This window comes from Myotis yumanensis, unplaced genomic scaffold (genome assembly GCF_028538775.1).
Source record: "Myotis yumanensis isolate MYYU_CA2020_CCGP unplaced genomic scaffold, mMyoYum1.0.hap1 SCAF_3, whole genome shotgun sequence".
In the NCBI taxonomy this organism is placed as follows: domain Eukaryota; kingdom Metazoa; phylum Chordata; class Mammalia; order Chiroptera; family Vespertilionidae; genus Myotis; species Myotis yumanensis.
Genome location: NW_027223754.1, coordinates 153,942,650 through 153,966,915, shown reverse-complemented (window position 1 = coordinate 153,966,915; position 24,266 = coordinate 153,942,650). Strand labels below are relative to the sequence as shown.

At 36.8% G+C, this 24,266-nt stretch overlaps 1 protein-coding gene across 3 annotated transcripts in view; it reads left to right on the top strand.

Moving 5' to 3' along the window:
* Positions 1–24,266, top strand: part of USP15 (ubiquitin specific peptidase 15) — a 120,666-nt gene that overhangs the window by 39,638 nt on the left and 56,762 nt on the right. For 2 of the 3 annotated variants that reach the window (XM_070409822.1, XM_070409821.1), the window contains exons 4-6: positions 11,600–11,726; positions 15,403–15,548; positions 17,776–17,837. In XM_070409822.1, the coding sequence (XP_070265923.1) occupies positions 11,600–11,726; positions 15,403–15,548; positions 17,776–17,837 (335 nt within the window). Of the gene's footprint in view, positions 1–10,894; positions 10,955–11,599; positions 11,727–15,402; positions 15,549–17,775; positions 17,838–24,266 lie in introns of those variants that run through there. The other variant, XM_070409823.1, reaches the window with a different exon arrangement.

Genomic DNA, 24,266 nt, shown 5'->3' with positions numbered 1-24,266 from the left:
GTGCACAACATTCGTGCACTGGGGGAGAGGGGGTCCCTCAGCCCAGCCTGCACCCTCTCGCAATCCAGGAGCCCTCGAGGGATGTCCTTTCCAACTGCTGGGCTTAGGACATCCTTAGTGCTGCCATTCCAAGCTGGCAGTAGGACATCCTTAGCGCTGCCACGGAGGTGGGAAAGGCTATCATCACTGCCGTTGCGCTTGCCAGCCATGAGCCCAGCTCAGGGCTCTGGCTGAGCAGCGCTCCCCTGTGGTAGCGCACTGACCACCAGGGGGCAGCTCCTGCATTGAGCATTTGCTCCCTGGTGGTCAGTGCTCGTCATGGTGACTGGTCGTTCTGCTGTTGAGTTGATTTGCGTATTACCCTTTTATTATGTAGGATGTCATGACATGCCACTTTCAAGATTAGGTGAGGGGGTAAATGGGAACAAATTTCCAGTTATAAAATTAAGTCATGAGAATATAATGTATAGTGGCATGCCACTTTCAAAATTAGGTGAATGAGTAAAAAGGAACAAACTTCCAGTTACAAAATAAGTCATGGGGATATAATGTGTGGGGATTATACTTAATAACATTGTATTGCCTATTTGAAAGCTGCTGAGAGAGATCTTAAAAGTTCTCATCACAAGAAAAAATTTTGTAGCTATGCATGGTGACGGATGTTAACTAGACTTATTGTGGCACTCATTTTGCAGTATATACAAATATCGAATCATTATGTTGTACACTTGAAACAGTCTTTTATGTCAGTCATACCTTATTTAAAAAGAAAAGCTTAGGTTATAAAAGACACCTTGGCTTACATCCTGGGTGTGCATGCCCTTGTGCTCTCTCATTTCTTAGCCTGGGAAATTCATCTGCATACTCAGACAGCCTTTGGAGGGCCTCATACAGTAAGAAACTGAGATCACTGGACAAGAGAGGAACAGAGGCCTAACAACAATCATGAATAAGCTTGGAAGTGAATCCTCCAGTCTCATTTGAGCTTCCAAATAGTTGAAGCCCCAGTCCTCATACAGCTTGACAACAATCTCATGTAAACCCCAAGCCAGAACAACCCAGCTAAGCTGCTCCAGATTCTTAACCCAAGAAACTTTGTGAAGCTGCTAAGTTTGGGGCTAATTTATTATGCAGCAGTAGATAGCTAATACTGACTTTGATATCTGAAGGAGTGTGCTGCCTAAAAAAACGTGGAATGTAATGGTGTTTTTGGAACTGGGCAGTGGGTAAAAGCTGTAAGGTCTTTTAAGAGTATTAATGAAAGTCTAAAGAGCCTTGAATAAATTGGTAGTAGGATTTCAGAAATTGAGTAGGCTGCCAGTGAGGACCTAAAAGAAAGTGAGGAAACCTTGAAGAAAGTGGTCTTTGTTGTAAGGTGCTGGAAAGGTTAGCAATACATCAATTGCAGTAAATTGAAAGGTTAAAAAAAATATATATATATATCTAATGAAGTGAACAATAAGCCAAAATGTTGAAAGTACTATATAGTCAGATGTGAGAAGAGAAAGAGAAGGTAAAGAAAGGAATCTATACTAATAAAAGAGTAATATGCTAATTAGACCGGGAGACCTTCTGGATGTCCTTACACAAAAGCCGGGGGCTTGGCCGGCCTGCATACCACCCCCAAACGGCCCTCAGCCCCTCTCCCAGGCTGGCCACACCCCCAGCGGGGACCCTCACCCCAATGGGGTCGTGGCAGCCTGCAAACGGCCCTCAGCCTCTTTCTCAGGCCCACCCCTCCCCCAGCGGGGACTGTCACCCCAATGGGGGTGTGGGCAGCCTGAAAACAGCCCCCAGCTCCTCACCCAGGCTGGCTATGCCCCCATCAGAAACCCACACCCCTCAGTGGGAACCCTAACCCCGATGGGGGCGTGGCCAGCCTGCAAACCACCCCAGGCCAGCCCCTCTCCCCAAGGGGACCCCGACCCTGATCTGGGACCCCCTTCAGGGCAGACCAACCAGCCCCCACCCATGCACCAGGCCTCTATACTAATAAAAGGGTAATATGCTAATTAGACCAGGAGACCTGGACAAAGCCATGGTGGTGGGGCCAAGGCAAAGGCACTTAGGGGCGATCAGGCCAGGAGGGGAGGGCAGTTGGGGGTGATCATGCCAGCGGGTAGGGCAGTTGGGGGCAAGCAGGCTGGCGGGAAGGGCAGTTGGGGACGATCAGGCCGGCAGGCAGAGTGGTTAGGGGTGATCAGGCAGTCAGGCGGGTGAGTGGTTAGGAGCCAGCAGTTCTGGATTGCAAGAAGGATGTCAGACTGCCGGTTTCCTCACTCCTGTGGGATCGGGCCTAAACTGACAGTCTGACATCCCCCGAGGGGTCCCAGATTGGAAAGGGTGCAGGCCGGGCTGAGGGACACTCCCCACCCCCTCCCCGTGCACGAATTTCATGCACCGGGCCACTAGTGTTACATAAAAAGGAGGCAAGACTTCCTAGTTTTGAAGATTTCTAGACTCTCCAGGTGACAGTGCTAAAACTTAAATGTTTGAGCAAAGATTAAACTTAGGGCACTCTCAATAAAGTATGATCTGAAGTTGAAGCCTAGGATGTGATTATAAAATTCATTGTTAAGACCTCAGAAAAGTTAATGATGGTACCTCACAGCTCTGTTCACACAAAAGGTCTTTAAAGAATTTATGAAAAGATGCTCACCTTCATTAGCTACTAGTATAAGGGAAATGCAAATCAAAACCACAGTGTGATACCACCTCACAGCTGTTATCAATAAGACAAGAAATAACAAGAGGTGGAGAGAATGTAGAGAAAAAGGAGCCCTCAGACACTGCTGATGGGAATGTAAACTGATATAGCCATTATGGAAAACAGTATGGCAATTCCTCAAAAACTTAAGAATAGAGCTGCCATATGACCCAGCAATTCTTCTTCAGGGTATCTGAAATGTTTGAAAACATATACTGTAAATATATATTATTCACAGTAGCTAAGACATGGAAACAACCTAAATCATTTATAGATGATTGGATAAAGAAGTCGTGGTAAAGATATACAATTGGAATTACTCCTTAGCCATAAGAAAGGGTGAAATATTGCCATTTGTGACAATATGGATGGATCTTGAGAATATGATGCTAAATGAAGTAAGTCAAACGGAAAAAGATAAGAGCCATATGATTTCATTCATGTGGGATATAAAACTGAAAGCAACAGAGACAATGCCTCATCTGTCCCTGTGCGCACAGCTGTCCTGCGCCACTGCCTAGTCAGTGGTTCTCAACCTTCTGGCCCTTTAAATACAGTTCCTCATGTTGTGACCCAACCATAAAATTATTTTTGTTGCTACTTCATAACTGTAATGTTGCTACTGTTATGAATCATAATGTAAATATCTGATATGCAGGATGGTCTTAGGCGACCCCTGTGAAAGGGTCATTCGACTGCCGAAGGGGTCGCGACCCACAGGTTGAGAACCACTGGCCTAGCTAGCTATACATCTGGGTGCATCAAACCTCCAAATAACCTTCTGATTATCCCCTGAAGGACTCAGGTATCTAGGCCACCTGACACCCATCTGACATTGTTATCCAGATCACTGGACATAACCAGACCTCCTGACATCCATCATTTAGACCAGCAGTTGCCAACCTTTCGGACCTCACAGACCACCAGTGATCCGCGGACCACCGGTTGGTGACCGCTGAAACTACCTGTCATCTGACTGATAACCAGCCTGGACCAATCTTAGGGCTAATACTGCAAGTCTAATGTTTCTTTAGAGTGTACTTTTTTACTATAAGAACTCTTAACTTTTTTTCTTTTTTAGAACACTTCTGGGTTTTTGCCTAGCTGTTTTCCCAGTTTCTAAACTCTTAAGACCCTTGAACAAATCTTTATTACTTGTTTTAAAAAAAGAAAGCAACAAATGAACAAAACAAACTTATAGACACATACAACAATATGAGGTTACCAGAGAGGGAGGATGAAGATGGTAAAGGAGGTGAAATATATAGTGACAGAGGGAGACTAGACAATGAGTGATAAGCACGCAATGCAGTATACCAATTATATAATAAAGAATTGTTCACTTGAAACTTACATAGTGTTATTAGCCATGTCACCCCAGTACATTTAATTTGAAAAAAATTGCTAATAATAAAGGTACTAAGTATTGGTAAATATATATCTTTTAAGTCTGTTTTAATCTATAGTTTCCCACCTCTTCTCTCACCTTGTATTTTTATTTATTGAATAAATTGGGTTGCTTGATTGGCAGGAAAACAAATTTTGGAATATACGTCATACCTCCTTTCAACATTTGGGCTTCTAAGAAAAATAAGGCTTAAGAGAAGCTGAAGGTCATTGCCCCTTAGCTTAAACCCACGGTAGAGAGGACTTACCTAGGGGACATTTGTGTGTGTGACTTGTCTAATGGAATGAACTCCAGTGAAATCCACTTGAGACCTACAGTGTTTTCAAGAACCACTGCCATCTTGAACTGAAAAGACAGTATAAAACGAAAGGCCTTTTACTTCCCAGACAAGCAGGAATCAGACAAAGAGTTTACTCAACAGTAAACACATGCTAACTTTCATGAAAAAAAGCATGACTCAGAAAACAGAACCAAATGTTATGAAGAGTCATTTTCAGGAAAGGGCAGAAGTGAGTCCTAATCAAAGATTGTCCAGTATTTGCCTAGGTTGATTTCAGAATTTCTATGGGCCATTGACTCCTTTGTACCTCCTCTTTCCCCCCTTTTTTACAGGAATATCTAAAATATTACCTTCTGCATGCCCCATTATTTTATTCTGGGTGTATGTGGGACAGATGACTTACAACTTTGTTCACAGGCCTATAGATCAAGGGGAACTATACTCAAGATGCTTAAGGAGCTATATCCAAGGATCCTCAACTATACCTGGATTAGATATAGATGACAGGTTTCTGAACTTTTTTTTTTTTTTTTTTTAAATATATTTTATCGATCTTCTACAGAGAGGAAGGGAGAGAGACAGAGAGCCAGAAACATCGATGAGAGAGAAACATCGACCAGCTGCCTCCTGCACATCTCCCACTGGGGATGTGCCCGCAACCCAAGCACATGCCCTTGACCGGAATCGAACCTGGGACCCTTCAGTCCGCAGGCCGACGCTCTATCCACTGAGCCAAACCGGTCTCGGCAGGTTTCTGAACTTTGAGTTGATGTTATAATGGAATGAGACTAGTGGGAGCCTTTGCAGGGGTTGGGTGTATTTTGCATCTTGCAGGGAGAGACTATATGACATATTGGGGGCTAAAGAATGGACTGTGGTAGCCAGCCTCAAAGATGCTTCCCAGTGATCACCACCACAGGGTATTCACATGGGTGTGTAACCTCCCACATTGGATCACGGTTGGTTTATGTGACTGTTAAAATATGGCAGAAGTGGTAGTATGTCAATTCAGAGTTAGTTTACAAATATACGGGTAGGTTTAACTTGGGGTGCTCTCTTTCTCTTGGATCAGTCACTCTGAGTGAAACAGCATGCCATGCAGGCAGCCTACAGAGACTCACATGATGAGGAACTGAAGTCTCTGTCAACAGCTGTAGAGGAACTGAGGCCTGCCAACAATCACATGAGTGAGCTTGGAAGCAGATTTGAATGACGTGATTAACCACCTAATGACATGCATAGCACTTAGTGCAGAAGACAAATTTATTTTGTATTCTAAAACTGTCTAATATTTTCAACTGAATAATAAAATAATACAACATAAAAGGGTGACTAAAGCCATCCTTAGAAGGAATTTTATAGTTAAATGCATATATTGGAAAGAAGAAATACTAAAAATCTGTTGTTTCAAGAAGTTAAGAGAAGAAAAGGAAATTAAGCCTAATCAAGAAATAATAATGTATAGTAGACATTAATAAAAAAGGGAAAAAAAAACACTAAATGAACAAAGTTTACTCATTGCAAAAACAATAAACTTAGGCCAGTAAAATAAAGATGAGTCCTGGCAAGACTGGTTAAGAATAAAAAGAGAATAGGCAAAAATAACCTTTTTAGGAATGAAAAGGGAACATCATAGCAGAGCCTAAAGACTTTTTAAAAAGATTATGTTTCTGAACAGCTTTATGCAATAACTTGAAAATTTAGCTGAAATGGACAAATTTTTACAAAAATACAACTTAATGTTGAAACAGTGAGAAATAAAAAGTCCGAATTGCACTTTGTGATTAAAGAAATAGAATCATTAAATGAAAACCTTCCCACAAAGTAAAACGCAGGTCCAGAAGGTTTTATCAGTATATTCTATCGAATATTTAAGGAAGGAGTATACCAATCTAATTCAGACTTTTCCAAAAATAGAAGGCATACTTGCTAACTTATTTTGTGGCTAGCATAAATTTGACACAAAACCTTGAAGGGCATTATAAAAAAATAATTACAGGCTAGTCTTACTCGTGTACATAGATAATTTCTAAACACTATATTAGCAAAGCAAATCCAGCAATAAGTAAAAAGGGTAAATAAAAATGGATAAGCTGGATTTTTAAATGCAATTTTGATTTAACTTTGAAAATCACTTACAATTATGGTATCAGCTGAATAAAGAAGAAAAATAATCTCAATAGGTACAGAAAAAGCATTTGACAAAATTCAATATTCATGTATGATTTTTTTTTAACTCATAGAAATAGAAAGCTAGGAGCAGAAGCTATGCAAATATACCTATTGGTAAAATATTCAAAGCTCTCTCAGATCAGGGACAAGACAAAGATAACTATATTAGAGGTTTTAGCCAGTTTTGTGATCAAAGGAAAAGAACTGAAAGAATAAAGGTTAAAACATAAAAAATAAAAACATAAGACATTTTATATGTTGAAAATTTCAAAAAAATTATACTGATAAACAATTAGAATTAATAATTAAGTTTAGCAAGATAGCTGGATATAAGGTCAATATATAAAAGTCAATTACATATCAGTAGCAGATAAAGTTGAATTTTAAAATAATGCTTGTAGCATCAGACTTCTTAGGAATAAACCAACAAAAACTGATTTTCTACTGAAAAATACAAAAATTACTGAGCAAATTTTTAAAAGACCTAATGAATTAATGGCCATAGGAGTCACCATTTTCTGTAAAGGGCTAGATAGTAAATATTTTTAGCTTTGTGAGCCAAAATGGTCTCTGTGGAACCTACTCATCTCTGCTGTTTTGGGTGCAAAAGCAGCCATAGATGATACATAAATGAATGAGTATGGCTGTGTTCCAGTAAAATGTTAAAAATAGATGGTGAGTCAGATTTAGCTTGTAGGTCATAGTTTTCCCACCTCAATCTAGGCACTGGTTAATTTATGCTTACTAACATCACAAGAAAGGGGGTAGTTAAATATTATTTGCATCTTATTTAGAATACATCTCAAAATTTATGAAGTAGTCAATAAATATTGCAAAAATGAAAAAATAGACAATGTTTCAGTTAACATATTGAAGAGACTTTATTTGTAATATGTCAATTTTATTTGGGCTCTGATTCAAACAATGTATTAAAAATAAGAAATTTTGAGACAATTTGAACATTGACTAGATAATTGGTATTAAGGGATTCATTTAAATTATTTTAGTTGTGATAATGGTGTTACATTTTTGAAAAGACGCATCCTTAAATATTTGTAGATAGAAAATAACATGTAGGATTTGTTAGCATTAACAACTACTAGTATGATTTCATCTTTGTGTTATACTTTTCTACTTGTCTGTCTTTACCACTAGGTATTCTCACTCTGACTCCAGACCCTAAGTCTAATTCACCTGTAACACCAAGCACTAAGTATAGGTGCTTATTAGTAAATGCTACAAAAATGAAGGTAGCTCACTCCTCAAAAATAGTAAATGTGTCCATTAGGCCTAGTGTTACCAAATTGTTGTTGAGTAACGGATTTCTTTAGAAATTACTTTCTGTTTCCAGAGGGGGTAAGAAGGCATTATTTGGAATGAAATAAAGTTTCTGTAAACTTTCATACATTAAGTTTATTAAATATATTTCATGGCTTTATACAAAATGTTTTCTAATATTCACAGCAAGATGAACAAATGGAATTTATAATTATTTAATTCAGCATAAATTTGCATTTCCCTCACTAACTCAGTAAAGAGGCTTTACCTTCTATGTGGCCTTGAAATATTGGAAATATGGAAATATGTAGTTTTTAATCCTCACCCAAAGATGTTTTGATTGATTTTCAAGAGAGAAGAAACACGGGGGAGGGAAGGAGGAGGAGAAAGAAACATTGATGTGAAAGAGAAACATTAATTAGTTGCCTCATGTACTCACTGCTACTGGGGATGGAACCTGCAAACTTTTAGTGTATGGGATGATACTCCAACAACTGAGCACCTGGCCAGGGCAGAAATGAAGCAGGGGGTTCCTCGGGGGTGAGGACGACAGAGCCCTAACGAAGCATGCCCGACTCCGGAGACCAGGTTCAGTGACGCAGATCTAAGTTTATTGTGTAAGTGCAGCAGTATATATAACATTTTGGACCAATCAGAAGTTTACACTATCCTTAGGGCAGCCAATAGTAGGAAAGATCAGGGTACTATGTAGTGGCTCTAGGAGGCTTGCTCAGGCGGGCGCTGCCACTTCCCGGTGTGCCGAGAAAGCTTGTACAGGCGGAGTGTGCTCACGCCATTGCATCTGCCACTGCACTGAGATAAATCTCCTGAGCTCTTCCCACACAGAAATACTTTTATATAGCCATCATAAGTCTTATATTTTGGACAAGGAGCCAGATTTTACCTTGTGCTTGCTCCTTATTTATAACAACACTAGAGGTCCGGTGCATGAAATTTGTGCACTCGGGGGCGGGGGGCAGGGGCTCCCTCAGCCCGACCTGCACCCTTTTGCAGTCTGGGAGCCCTCAGGAGATGTCCAACTGACGGCTTAAGCTGGCAGTCAGGCATCCGTAGTGCTGCCTTGGAGGTGGGAGAGGCTCCCACCACCGCTGCTGCATTCGCCAGCCATGAGCCTGGCTCAGGGCTTATAGCTGAGCGGCACTCCCCTTGTGGGAGCGCACTAACCACCATGGGTCAGCTCCTACATTGAGCTTATGCCCCCTGGTGGTTAGTGCACATCATAGCAACCGGTCATTCCACCGTTCAGTCAATTTGCATAGTAGCCTTTTATTATATAGGATAATTTACTTAGGAAACAAACCATTTTAATTGTCACCTCTAATTCTGAAACATTACTATTATTTTTTAATAGTAACCTTCCAGGCTTGAATTTCAAATGTATGTTTTAATGGTTATAATAATAGATAAATATAACTTTACAACCTGTTTTTGTAAGCCTGCTTCTTTCTGTTAGTCTTCATAGCCACCATTTTAAATGATTATTTTCAGTGCAGACATTTTTAATGAATGTAGGAAACTTTATATAAATAAAAATAAAAGCTATGTTATATAAACAAATAATTTACATATCATAACACGAATACATAAATATAATTAATTTTCTGTGCTGAAGTGCTATAATCATTCATATAGTATGGTTCTTTTAAATCAGAAATAGTTGGAAGACAGAAATATTTTTTTAAAAGAACAGCTTTTTTTTGTTTTCTTTAAGTTTTTTTATTATAAAGTATGTAAAACCTAAAAGTTGCCATTTTAAGTGCAAAAGTCAGTGGCAGTAATTACAATCAGGATGTTGTGTAACCATCACCACTATTTCCAAAATTTTTCATCATCCCAAACAAGAATAGCTTTTTAATACACTACTTTTAGAAGTACTATAATATCTTATAAATATATTCATAGTATTCCAAGTAGTGATATTGAGTGTTTTAGTAATGTATGATATTGTCAGAGAGAAGAAAAAAATGAGAAAAATTCTGAATCCCAATGAAGTGTGGATTTTGAAATTATCTGGATGGTATTTTTTTCACTGTTTATAATAACTTTCTAACAGTTAAATCACCAGGGGTTTTTTCAGAAAAATATCTGTTAGTGTTATTAAAATTAATTGCCTTTAAAAAAAGAACTATGATTATTTAAAATATATATACCTCCATGTAAATGATGAGGAATGTTCATATTTTTTATTATTTTATCCTGTTTCTTTATTCCATTACCTGATCTGTTGTTGGTCATTCCATTTTCTCCCCCATAAAAATGAGGCCTGTAGTTTTTATAGCAACTTATCAATGATTAGTAGCTACCTTAATATATTTTAGGATTCTTTTCTGATATTGAGTCCTAGAACAAATTTTTTATTGATAGTGATATTTAATTCCTAGTTTTTCTACTTAAATATTGCTACAAGCAATCTTATAAAATAAAATGATGTGGTATCTTTTGCTACGTTCTTAACCTCAAAATAAGCATAAAGAGATAAAACATTGTCTAACTTAAGAGTTAGACAATATACATATTGGTTTGTAAAATGAATTAATTAATAGAAGGAGAGGCATAGGCTGTTAACCTGTTTTAGAAATGCAATAGGAGGACTACAGTGAGGTGATAGTGGGTTTAGAGGCTGGAGGAGGGTATAGAGGACATACATGGGGATGGGCGGGGACCTGAGTTGGTGTGGTGAACACACAATGCAGTGTACAGATGATGTGCTGTAGAATTGTGCACCTGAAACCTGTATAATTTTGTTAACCAATGTCACTCCAATAAAATAAGAAATAAATGCAGTAGGAGAATATATATGACAAAGTATCATAAAAATTATGTTGGGTTGGACATTAAGTGTTAGATAAACTACATTTGAAGTTTTTGAGCTAAAACTGTTTCCCTACAAGTGAAAGAGAAATTTTTAAATCCCTTACTAAAGTGATGCTAAGCGTGTGAGTGCAAGAGTCATTTGGAGCCTCCCTTTTGCCATATTTGTCTAATGTATCACATATCAGGCTGATTACTATTTTCAGCAACAGTATTCATGACTGAAACCCTACAGTTAACCTTTAGAAGAGCAAAAGGAAATATACTTATTAAAAAGGTGACCCTAATGTACACATATTTTCTATCTTTCTGCTTTATTGCTTGCATGTTTAAGTAGCTTTTTTAATTTTCATTTGTTGCGTAGAATTACTAAGTGTGCGTTTAAAGATCAAAGTCATCTAAGGATGGTAAACTAACATATCAGGTATAGCGCATAGCTAAATAATTTGGCAGCAGTCATTTTAAAATATTTGTCTTAACATACAGAGTGAGACAGCTATTGCTAGCTGAAATTGTATAAAACTTAACATTTTAAAAGGTTTTCAGCTTGAGATCAGTACTAAAAACTCTAAGTATGTCTGTATCTTTAGTCAGAGTTGTATTTACATTTTGAGTAAACTTTTTTGTTATAAGTACTGAATGTATTCATTGTGTACTTAAGTATTTTCATAGATCAGTAGAATACCTTTCCATACTATTAGTGTTTAATGTGATTATTCATATTCTGTTAAATATTAAATTTTCCAAAAATGTTTCTTGCCTTTTCAAATAGTTAATATTTTTTTATATTGATAGATTTTACTAGTTATTGTTTTCCATTGAAGATCTGTGGCTTTTTCTAAGCCTCTTTAGAAAATGTTTCTGTTAGAGACAGTGAAATATATTGAGCTATAGCTGACACTGTTTTGTTTTGCTTTTTTAGGTGGTTGAACAGGGTATGTTTGTAAAGCACTGCAAAGTAGAAGTATACCTCACAGAATTGAAGCTCTGTGAAAATGGAAACATGAACAATGTTGTAACTAGAAGATTTAGCAAAGCTGACACAATAGGTAATGCAAGATCTGTTAAATCATTGCTATTAAAAATTTAATTACAATTCTATTTGTTAAATGTTACTAGGATGACAACGATGTTAAGGGTCTGTATTTAACAGTATAGATTTCCAAGCTTGATGCACTATGTCTTAGCTTAATGTTGAATTATTTATGGTTTCTAAATTCACTTTACATTATTAAATGAAGTTAATATTTGTGCCATTTTACTTTTTTAAAAGCATCAGATTATTTATGTTTTACTTTAGCATTTGAAAATGTGTATTTTGTTTATAACAGGATTATAAATTAAAGAACTTTTATGATGAGTAGATTAGGGAATTAAAGTTTCAAATAAAAGTGTACCAACTCCCTTTATATATTTATATGTCTACATATCTGTATGTGTGTGTGTATATATATATAAATGTACATTGAAATTTATGTAAAATTTTTCATTCTATTTGAAGGCCACATCTATCTATACTAATAAAAGGATACTATGCTAATTAGACCAGGTCAACCAGCCATCTTCTGGACGTTTGACTTCCTTCCAGACAAAGCCATGGTGGTGGGGGCCAAGGCAGAGGCAGTTAGGGGTGAGATCAGGCTGGCCTGGGGGTTAGGGGTGAGATCAGGCTGGCCTGGGGGTTAGGGGTGAGATCAAGCTGGCCTGGGGGTTAGGGGCGATCAGGCCGGCAGGGGAGGGCAATTCGGGGCGATCAGGCCGGCAGGGGAGGGCAGTTGGGGGCAAGATCAGGCCGGCAGGGGAGGGCAGTTGGGGGCGAGATCAAGCTGGTAGGGGAGAGCAGTTAGGGGTGAACTGGCCTGCAGGGGAGGGCAGTTGGGGGCAACCAGTCATGCAGGGGAGGGCTGTTGGGGGTGACCAGGGGAGGGCAGTTGGGGGCAAGATCAGGCCGGCAGGGGAGGGCAGTTGGGGACAACCAGTCATGGAGGGGAGGGCTATTGGGGGTGACCAGGGGAGGGCAGTTGGGGGTGCAACCAGGCTAGCAGGGGAGGGCAGTTGAGGGCGCGACCAGGCCGGCAGGGGAGGGCAGTTGGGGGCATTAGGCAGGCAGGCAGGTGAGTGGTTAGGAGCCAGTGGTCCTGGATTGCGAGAGGGATCAGGCCTAAACCGGCAGTCAGACATCCCCTGAGGGGTCCCGGATTGGAAAGGGTGCAGGCCCAGCTGAGGGACACTCCCCTGTGCATGAATTTCGTGCACCAGGCCTCTAGTTGTAATATAATAGCAAGAATATATTGAGTGAAAAGTTTTTTAAATCAACGATTAATAATTTAATCACAAATTTTAGTACTTTTGATAAAAACAGCTTAAAATAAAAATCAGAAACAGTAGTTATTTTCAAATAAAGTTACTGGAAAACAAGGTTAATCATAATAATTTGATCTTTTTGGAAAATGTAAGTAAACATTGGAGATAACACTTAATGCACAACTCCTCAACGAGGAAGAGAGGTTATAAATTATGGCACTATATAGTTTTTCTTGTTGGAAGCAATCATTAAGTACACTTAGCTTACAAGTAAATAAAAGTATTTCTGAATTTTATATGTCATTTGACTTTTACCAGTCACCCATTTCACAGCAGGAAAATATTTTAATCTATGTTTTTTACAGGATATCTTTCAGTATCCTGTGCTTTTTAATACTAATGTTTTCACCAATAAAATATTGTGTGTGATTTTTTTTATTTTTGCCCTCTTTATTTTGCCAGGACATTTCAATAAACTCACAGTCACCTTTCTAAAATGAATGCTTAAAATATTAGGAATTCCATATGTAATTATCAGATTATGAAAAAATTACTTAACTTTTGAATTTCAAGATTTGTGGAATATCATTAGGAAAAGAAAACAATGCTACATACTAAATACTGAAAGTTTTCAATATAATACAGTAGTGTGCCCTTATTAATGGAGCTTATATTCCAAGACCCCTAGTGGATGCCTAAAACCAGGGATAATACCAAACTCTATATATATCTGTACTGTGTTTCCTCCTATACAAACATATCTATGATAAAGTTTAATTTATAAATTAGGCACAGTTAGAGATTATCCTAAATAATAAAAGGCTAATATGCAAATTATCCCCTCAGGAGTTCTACCAACCAGGAGTTCGACTGCTCGCTATGACTTGCGCTGACCACCAGAGGGTGGCGCAGAACAAAGGAAGGCCCTAATCGGCCCTGATTGCCTGCCAGGCCTAGGGACCCTACCCATGCAAAATTTCATGCACCGGACCTCTAGTTAACAACAGTAACTACTGATAACTAATAGAACAGATATAAGAATATACTGTAATAAAAGTTATGTGAATGTTGTCTGTCTCAATATTTTATTGTACTTCTAGAGGCCCGATACATGAAAGTCGTGCATGAGTAGGGTCCCTAGGTTTGGCCAGCGATCAGGGCCAAGCAGGTTCCCTGCCTCCTCTTTCCCTTGCTCCCTTAGCACCCCACTGCCACCCCTGGTTGCCCACCATGTTCCACACCACCCCCTAGTGGTCAGCCAGTGGTCGAACTCCCGGTTGAACTCCCGAGGGGACACTTTTCATATTAGCCATATATATATATATATATAGTCACTTTTTTACTTAAAAGAAGCTTTTTACATCTCTTTGACGTATCCAAATTGCCAGCATCATTATTCTTGCAGTATGGGGCCATTATGAGTGACTGGCAGCAGGTAGCATATACAGCATGGATGTGCCATACAAAGGAATGACTCACGTCCATGGTAGGACAGAGCAGAGAGCTGAGATTTCATCCTGCTACTCAGAACACATGCAATTTAAAATTTATGAATTGCATTTTTCTGGAATTTTCCATTTAATACTATTAGACCGCAGTTGACCACAGGTAACTTAAACTGCAGGAAGAAAAACTGCAGATAAGGGGGTGGGGGAGACTACTGTCTATAATATTACATTAATCATGACATTAAAATCTGTACAATAAGAATCTATAAATATATCCAAAGAGTATAGTCTATTAAAATTAATTCAGCCCTAGCTGATTTGGCTCAGTGGATTGAGTGTCAGCCTGCAGACTGAAGGGTCCTGGGTTTGATTCCAGTCAAAGGCACATGCCCCATTTGCGGGCTCGATCCCCCGTAGGGGGTGTGCAGAAGGCAGCTGATTGATGATTCTCATCATTGATGTTTCTATATCTACCTCTCTGAAATCAATAAAAATATATTTTAAAACAAACCATTTAAATTGTAAATTACACTTAATTAATATTAATTGTTCTGAAATTAGTTATGTCATAATTTAAAATTTCCATTTATAATATCTCTGAGTCATACTTTATTTTCTAACTCCTACATATCATCAAAAATTATGTTGATTTTATATGTAAACATAAATTTAAGCTATATGACATAAATTATACTTTGGTGTTAATATGATTGAACTCCTTTACCTTTTGAGATCTCAGTTTCCCTAAGTAATCATCTGTCAGAGTTATAATTACCATTTTCTTAAAAAGCACACCTGGTCTTAAAAATCTTGTTTATTGTTGTTTTTTTACATATTTTTTTACATACTCGTTCACCTATTCTTACTATCATATCAGTATTTTAAATTTGGGACTTTTATACTGGTGAGCACTTAGGTCTACGTAGTATATATTTAAATATTATATTTACATATCTTTTCTCCTTAAATCTAGATACAATTGAAAAGGAAATAAGAAAAATCTTCAATATTCCAGATGAAAAGGAGACGAGATTGTGGAACAAATACATGAGCAATACATTTGAACCACTGAATAAACCAGACAGCACCATTCAGGATGCTGGTTTATACCAAGGACAGGTATTGTTTTCCAGTACTGTTTATTTTAAGCATACCATACATGGAGCTTTCTTAAGTCACAAACTTTTTGGACATCTGACATCTATAGTGGGTCCTGTTGGCTCTCACTTCCTTTTTCTAACTCATTTCTTCCTTATCCTTGCTGGACACTTAACTATAACTTTCTGTTTCGCCTCTTTGAACTTGAATATAAAAAGAAATGTTTCCATTTAAAAAAAACCAGCTAAATAAGATGGGTCAGCCAACTTCTATAAAGGATTAAATAGTGAATATTTTTGGTTCAGCCATCTCTATGGTCTCTGTCACAACTACAACTCTGCCGTTGTTAGTATAATGAAAGTAACCATAGAGAGGATATGTAAACAAATGGAAATGGCTCTGTTCCAACAAGCTATTTACAAAAGCAGTCAGTAAACTAAGTGAACTATAATTTGCCAGCTCCTGCTAGAAGTTATCAAGCCCCAATTTGTTCTTTCTTTATGATATAATCCGGAGGAATGAATATGTTGAAAAATGAAGACATTTAAACACAATCAGCAAGTCCTACTGATTCTGCCTTCTAAATATTTCATTAATCTCTGTGTCCTTCCCAGCCCTTATTTAACAGATCTCTCTGCCTCCAGTATTTGGCATGTCCACTTTCAATCTTCCATATTTCTGTAAATAGACTATAAAAACAGTTATTTGATACTTTAGCCATTATATTCTTAGTGAAATCTTAAATTTTTAATATGTATTACAATTAAAGGTAGAGTTACCTGATTGAAGCTGAAGTAAGGAACTTGGAACTCTATTAGTTCGTCAGTACTTCCCTCCCAAACCAGCCAACTCTCTTTCTTGTCTACCAATAGACCTCCACCTCTCTCCTTGGTTACCATTCAGCATGCCTTGTGGTAGCTCTGGGGGACAATTTTAAATATATAGTTTTAGCCGAAGCCGGTTTGGCTCAGTGGATAGAGTGTCGGCCTGCGGACTGAGGGGTCCCGGGTTCGATTCCGGTCAGGGGCATGTGCCTGGGTTACGGGCACATCCCCAGTGGGAGGTGTGCAGGAGGCGGCTGACCGATGTTTCTCTCTCGTCGATGTTTCTGACTCTCTATCTCCCTTTCTCTCTGTAAAAAATCAATAAAATATATTTTTAGAAAAAAAAATTTTTTTTTAAATAAATAAATATATAGTTTTATTTCGTTAACTCTTTTCAGTGATTGGTCCTGTGTAATGACTATTATTTTTTTTATTATGTACATTAGAAAAAACTGAGGCTTCAAGAATTTAAATAATTTGATCTTATTGCTAGGAATGCATTTATCAGATTTTGAAATAGGAATGTTTCCAAAAATGTGCATTAAATTTTCCAGATTTTAGCCCTAGCCGGTTTGGCTCAGTGGGTAGAGTGTTGGCCTGTGGACTGAAGGGTCACAGGTTCAATTCTGGTCAAGGGCACATGCCCAGGATGCAGGCTCAATCCCCAGTAGGGGATGTTCAGGAGGCAGCCAATCAATGATTCCCTCTCATCATTGATGTTTTTATCTCTCTCTCCCTTCCTCTCTGAAATCAATAAAAATATATTTTTTTAAATATATTTTTATTGATTTTTTACAGAGAGGAAGGGAGAGGGATAGAGAGTTAGAAGCATCAATGAGAGAAAAACATCCATCAGCTGCCTCCTGCACACCCCCTACTGGGGATATGCCTGCAACCAAGGTACATGCCCTTGACTGGAATCGAACCTGGGACCCTGCAGTCGCAGGCCGACGCTCTATCCACTGAGCCAAACCGGTTAGGGCAATAAAAATATTTTTTTTTAAATGTTTTCCAGATTTTATAAGTTCTTTTCTGACTACTGATAAACTAAACACTATCCTGAACTTTTAATTAATTTAGTCTTTTACTAAAATTGAAAGTACCCTTGTTAGGAAGTGAAACAAATATATATTATTGAAGACTTTGCTTCCCAAAATGAGTGGTCCTTATCTTTCTCGTGTGTGTGTGTGTGTGTGTGTGTGTGTGTGTGTGTTCAATTGCTTAGTTTTTATATTTTGCTTCTTAAATTTTTGTCTCCTTTGCCTAGCTTTGGAATCAAAATACAAATATCTCTTCACCTTATATACTGTGTGCTTTAATAAATCACAGGGTTACTTTAGTTTCTTAGTGAATTCAGCTAATCTTTTAAAACTATTTTTAACATTGGGGTTAAGACAAACACTCTTACTGTGTCATATTTGTAGGTGTTAGTGATAGAACAGAAAAATGAAGACGGAACATGGCCAAGGGGTCCTTCTACTCCTAAGTAAGTGCTCCCACTTTTTATGGCATATTACATGATTTAGAAGCTTTTGATTTGAGATAATGAAATCGAGAATGATAGAAGAATCTCATTGTGTGTTGTACGTACCTTCTTTATATTTTAATATTTACCCTCAGTATAGAAGTTATGTAAATTTGCATTTAATGTGCTATTACTAAAAAGGCTTCCAATTCAAATCTCTTATAGAATGAGGTGTAGTATAAATGTTATGTTATATTGTCTAATACAGTTAAATCACTGTTAAATATTTTCTTTAATATTTTGTTTCGGGCTTTTGATATTTCTCAAGTGTCTGTTTAAAAAATGTTCTTTATCACAATGATTTTGATGTGAAAATAATATTTTTATTTATTAAAACGTGTTAGAATATGAAAGCACAAGTAGAGATACGTGAGTATAAGAATTGCTTTTAATAGTAAATGAGGACTGAATAATATTAGAAATATTTTTAAACATTTTTTAAACTGTTTTTTAAGTTCACAGTTTTTTAAGTTCACAATACAGTGTTGTTAACTATAGGCACATTGTTGTACAGCAGATCTTTAGAATTTATTCATTTTGTACAACTGAAACTTTATTCCTGTTGAACACTAACTTTCCATTTCTTCCTTCCCCCAGCAATTACTATTTTACTTTGTTTCCATGAGTTATACTAGTTTAGATATCATATAATTAAAATTATGCAGTATTTGTCCTCCTGTGAAGTTAATTTTACCTAGCATAATATCCCCCAGGCTTATCCATGTTATCTCACAGGGCAGGATTTTCTTTCCTTTTTAAGACTGAATAATATTTCATTCTCTGTGTTTATCACATTTTCTTTATCCATTCATTTGTTAATGGAAATTTAGGTTGTTTCCATATTTTAGCTACTGTGAATTGTACTATAATGAACAAGGGAGTGCAGATATTTCTTCAATATACTCATTTTTGTTCTTCTGGATATATACCCAGAAGTGAGATTTCTGGATCATATTGTATTTCTGTTTTTAATTTCTTAAGGAACTTTCATACAGTTTTCTATAGCAGCTGCATTATTTTTCATTTTCACCAATAGCATGCAATGATTCTAATTTCTCCACATTCTTGTTAGCACTTATCTTTTGTTCTTTTGATAATGGTATGAGGAGATAATCTTGTGGTTTTGATTTGCATTTCTACTATGATTACAGATATTGAGCATTTTCATTGAATGCCTTCTTTGGAGAAATGTCTACTCGAGTCATAGGCCCATTTTTTGATCTGTTATTTGGTTTTTTGCTATTGAATTGTAGGGGTTCCTTATATTTTTTGGACATTATCTCTTTATCAGATATGTGGTGTAAAGACTTAAAAATAAAGCCTGAATCCATAAAACTTCTAGAAGAAACCTTAAGGCAAATGCTTCATGACATTGGTCTACGAGGTGATTTCTTGGTTATGACACCAAAAGCATAGGCACAAAAGCAATAATAGATGGGACTATATCAAACTGAAAAGAAACAGTAAAAGAAACAATCCAAGTGCCCTGGATGATGTGGCTCAGTTGGTTGGAGCATCATTGAGTGCACCAAAGGGTCGCTGGTTCCATTCCCAATCAGGGCACAATGCCAAGGTTGCAGATTCAATCCCTAATCGGGGCATGTACAAGTGGCAACCAATTGATGTTTCTCTCTCATATTGATGTTTTTCTCTGTCTCCCCCTTTCCATTCCTCTCTCTCTAAAATTTAAAAAAAATATATTTTTAAAGAAAGAAACAACATAGTGAAAAGGTAACATATAGAATAGGAAAAATATTTTGAATGGTTTTAGAATCATCAGTTCCTCACTCCATTATCAAAAACACTTAGGACATGGCTGATGTGGCTCAGTGGTTAAGCATCAACCTATGAACCAAGCGGTTGTAGTTCGAAACACATTGGTGTTTCTGTGTGTCTCTCTCTCCTTTCCTCTCTGAAATCAGTAAAGATATATTAAAACACACACACACACACTTAGGGCTAGTTATATTTTTGTCAATGTTTTTATTGATTTGAGAGAAACACTGATATGAGAAAAATATCTATTGGTGCCTCCTGTATGCCCCCTTTTGGGGATGGAGCCTGCAACTCAGACATGTGCCCTGACCAGGAATTGATACATGGGAGGAGGCTCAACCAACTGAGCTATACCAGCCGGCTCAGGGCTAGTTGTATTTTAATATTCAGATTTCTTACGCCTTTGAGAAGAAAATATGTTACATATGCCCCTATTATTTTACATTTCAGTAGAGTCCCGGGATATCTGTCATAATCAAACACATTAATTTTCAGCAAATATTTACACTGGATAGGATAAATAAGGACTATAAATATCCTCATATTGGTTAGATTACCCTCAAATGAATTGTGAAAAAAATTTTTTAAGTTTTCAGAGATGTAGGAATTCCCGGTTTTTAAATAAGGGATTGTGGACCTATATTTTAAAATGCTCACAATAATGATTCTGTTTGTTAACCTAGTAAATAAAAGAGAAGAATGACCTGGTACTTAATAAAATGCACCTTTAATGAATGGTTCTCTACCTTTTTTATCTTGTGTAAAGTTCTATTTAAATTTCATGAGAATGTGCCTAAGTATATTACAGTTTATTTTTACTACACTTAGTTGCATATAATACAAGGGTAGAACTTAATATAAGAAGATTATAAAAGTACATAGTAGAATTGTGTAGATTTCTTGATTGATGAAGCTTTAGAAGTTAGGAATAATTTCTTTGTGAATATTCACATTTAGTCTCTAGATTAGAACTAGTACTGTTCTTTGCTAGTTTATCTTTAGATTGTTATGTATTACTAGAGGCCTGTGCACGGATTCGTGCCGGTGGGGTCCCTCGGCCTGGCCAGTGCCCTCTCACAATCCGGGACCCCTCAGGGGATGTCAGACTGCCTGCCGGTTTCAGCTTGATTCCTGCAGGCCGGGCCAAGGGACTCCACCGGTGCACAAATCCGTGTAACAGGGCTCCTACTATGCATATAAGATCTTTGGTTAGTCTCTTCCTGCCTCCCCCCTTTCCCTCTGAGATTCATCAGTCTGGTCCATGTTTCCATGCCTGTGCCCCCTGATGGTCAGTGCGTGTCATAGCGAATGGTCGCTTAGGCTTTTAGATAGATAGATAGATAGATAGATAGATAGATAGATAGATAGATAGATAGATAGATAGATAGATAGATAATTTTAAATGATTCTTGATATTACAAAATTGCTTGTGGGTTAATATAAAAGTACCATGAGTTCCAAAGATTTGAGAGATCTTTTCAACTTAAAATTATGAAATTTCACCTGAAAGATTGAACTAATTATGTACTTTCTTTTATCATCTCTATGTGCTAATACAATACCATTTTTATTTACTTATACAGTTGTAGTAATTGCTTGTAAGAAAAAACACAATTTCTTACATAATACCTAACACAATACACATGCAATAAATATTGGTGAAAAAGGGAACTGCACTAGAGATGCATGGAAGTACAAGTCTCATTTTTCACTGAATCAAACAGTTTAATAGGGGACCTATATATTAAAGCCTGAAGAGGTAAGTATGTATTCATTATACAATATGACAAATAACATATAACAATATGTCATGAATTATCAATTGAGAGTTTATTGGAATACAACATTTTTTTAAATTATCACCTGTATATAAAAACACTCTCAGAAACTAAGAATAAAGGGAAATTTTGCTAATTTGATAAAGCCTAAATGCTCAAAGTCTATAGTAAACATATTTCATGTTAACACTTTCCTTAGCTATAGCTTCTACAGTACAACTTTATTAAATTTTGATTGAATTGTATTATTAATTTTTTTCTTTATGGTTTCATTTAGGTATAGTTATTTCAAAGAATGCCTTTGACATTACAAACATAGAAATAAGTTCTAAATTTTGCTGCAATAAGTAAAAATTCCTCTTGTGAGAATAGCATGAAAATGGTTTAATTCAAACATTTTCACTAATCGATTAAAAATATTCACAAAAGGCATGCACTTAAGTATTTGGTGGTAAGAAAGGCAAGGGTCATTGATGATTGTGTCTTGGCAGTTTTCATGGGCTAGAAAACAACCAAACCAAAGAAGAAACCAAAATTAACCAGATAAGGCATGAGAGGCTGAAAAAAATCAAATGGAAAACTAAGCCAGTAGTTCTTATTCATTGTCCCTCTATCACCTGTGTTCTGATTAACAGAATTCCAGTTTGGTGACTGAAACACTAAGTATAAACTTAATCTAGTGCCACATTAATATTTTTGCAGCACTCTATCCCTGAGTGCTCTGCCTGGAGAGAGGGAGCACTTTATAGATTAAACCATTGCATACTACTTTTGGTTGGGATAAATAATACACACCTAGGTGACTGAAATATTCTGTTTCTGTGTTTTTACACTATCTGTTTCAATATTGTACCTATTTAAATGCAAGTAGAAAAACCTACCATATACTTATTTAAATTTTTAGAGAATAATTATGTACAATCCTATATAATAAAAGCGTAGCATGCAAATTGTCCTCTTGACTGGGAGTTTGAGTAGGAGGCGGGGCTGGCCGGGGGAAGGGAGCAGCTGCTAGGGACCTTAACAGTCCACGAATTTCATGCACTGGGCCTCTAGTTTGTATATATAATTGCTGTAAATTAACTGTGTAAGTGGATTTAGAAATGGTAAATAAAAGTATTTAACTGAAAATTATTAAAATATGTATTAGGAAACATGTATTTAATTTTAACAAAAATTATATTGAAACTTTTTAAGTATTTATAAACATAGTAGTCTCTGCTTACTTGAAACATTAGTAGGTTTAGTTATGACAGTTTTGTTTTGGTACTAAAGAGGTATAGATCACAGAAAATGCACTCTTAAAATTTTCTATGAAAGTATACAAATTTGTTACCAATTTTAACCTTGTTCAAATACTGGAGGGACGGAATTGAATGACTTTGATTTGTGGTTGTTGAGAGGATGGCTCTAGAGCCAGCTTTTCATTCATTTTCATCCATTCACACTTACATATTTTAAATTAATATCTTTAATTTGAAATACAACCTATGAGCCATAAATCTAGGGTAATATCCCCAAACCTTCAATGTTTTGTCATTTTTAAAGACATTTTGAACTTTTATAAATTTTCCCACACATTATCTCCTTTAATCTTGTCATTATTATTCTCATTAAGAAAAAGACATTTGTGACTTTTTCTGAGAATGTAAAGTTTGAAGTAATGGTACAGTCCAACAAAACTGCCTTGGATGCAGTTAAAGATAAGGAACCAAAACTAGTAGAGTAGTGAGAACTGTAGGCATGGAGTTATATTCTAAGAAGTGAGAAACATAAGCATGTATGAATTATCTAATAAGACATGTAATAAAGCCCTACCTGGTTTGACTCAGTGGATAGAGCGTCAGCCTGCAGACTGAAGGGTCTCAGGTTCAATTCTGGTCAAGGGCATGTACCTAGGTTTCAGGCACATCCCTAGCAGGGAGTGTGCAGGAGGCAGCTGATCGATGTTTCTCTCTCATTGATGTTTCTAACTCTCTATACCTCTCCCTTCCGCTCTGTAAAAAAAAATCAATAAAATATATTTTTTTTAAAAAACATGTAATAAAGTATATGTTAAACCTTAAAGGATGTCTCTAAATAATGATATAAGACAAAAAGATCAAGTTGGATAATCTTGAAGGTTAAGGAAAATTTGGGTTTTATTTTGTCATAGAGGCCTTGGGAAAAAGAGCTTAAGAAAGGGAATGGACAGCAATACTGCATGTTGCAGAGATTGGGGGAAGAACAGAAGAGATGCAATGTATTTGACAAGTGGAGACAGCATAATGGGAATGAGAAGTAGATTATAGCGAAGGAGGGGATGAGTACTGTAGTCAGAGAATGGAACAACTCGCATAAATCATTCATCATGAAAGGTACTGAAAGAAGAAAGATAATCAAGGTGGTACTTGGTTGGAAAGGCAGGATTCCTGGAGAGGGAAAGTACATGTAAATTATTTTGTTAATTAAATATACACATCCTTTCCTAGGTATTTGATATGTAAAGATAAAGGCATCATAATAATGTTAGAATGAATTTCCTATATACTGCTATTTACCATAAACTGCTTTTTTCCAGTTATTTTTAGTTGTCCAAACTCCATATCATTTTTGGAAATGCTTGTGTTTGTACATAAATACACTCCCTATAACTCTATACTTTGAGATTTCTCAATTTAACATTCATCTAGATCTTGAGTGGATACGCATATTTTCCTTTGAAATGCTGAAAGTGCACATTGATTAAGTATATCTTTCCTTCATCTAAACATTGTACCTACTTTCTGTTGTGGAAAGATAATGTATAATATAGTGCCATGGCTCCAAGTTTTACCAAAGAGAGCATGGTAACAAT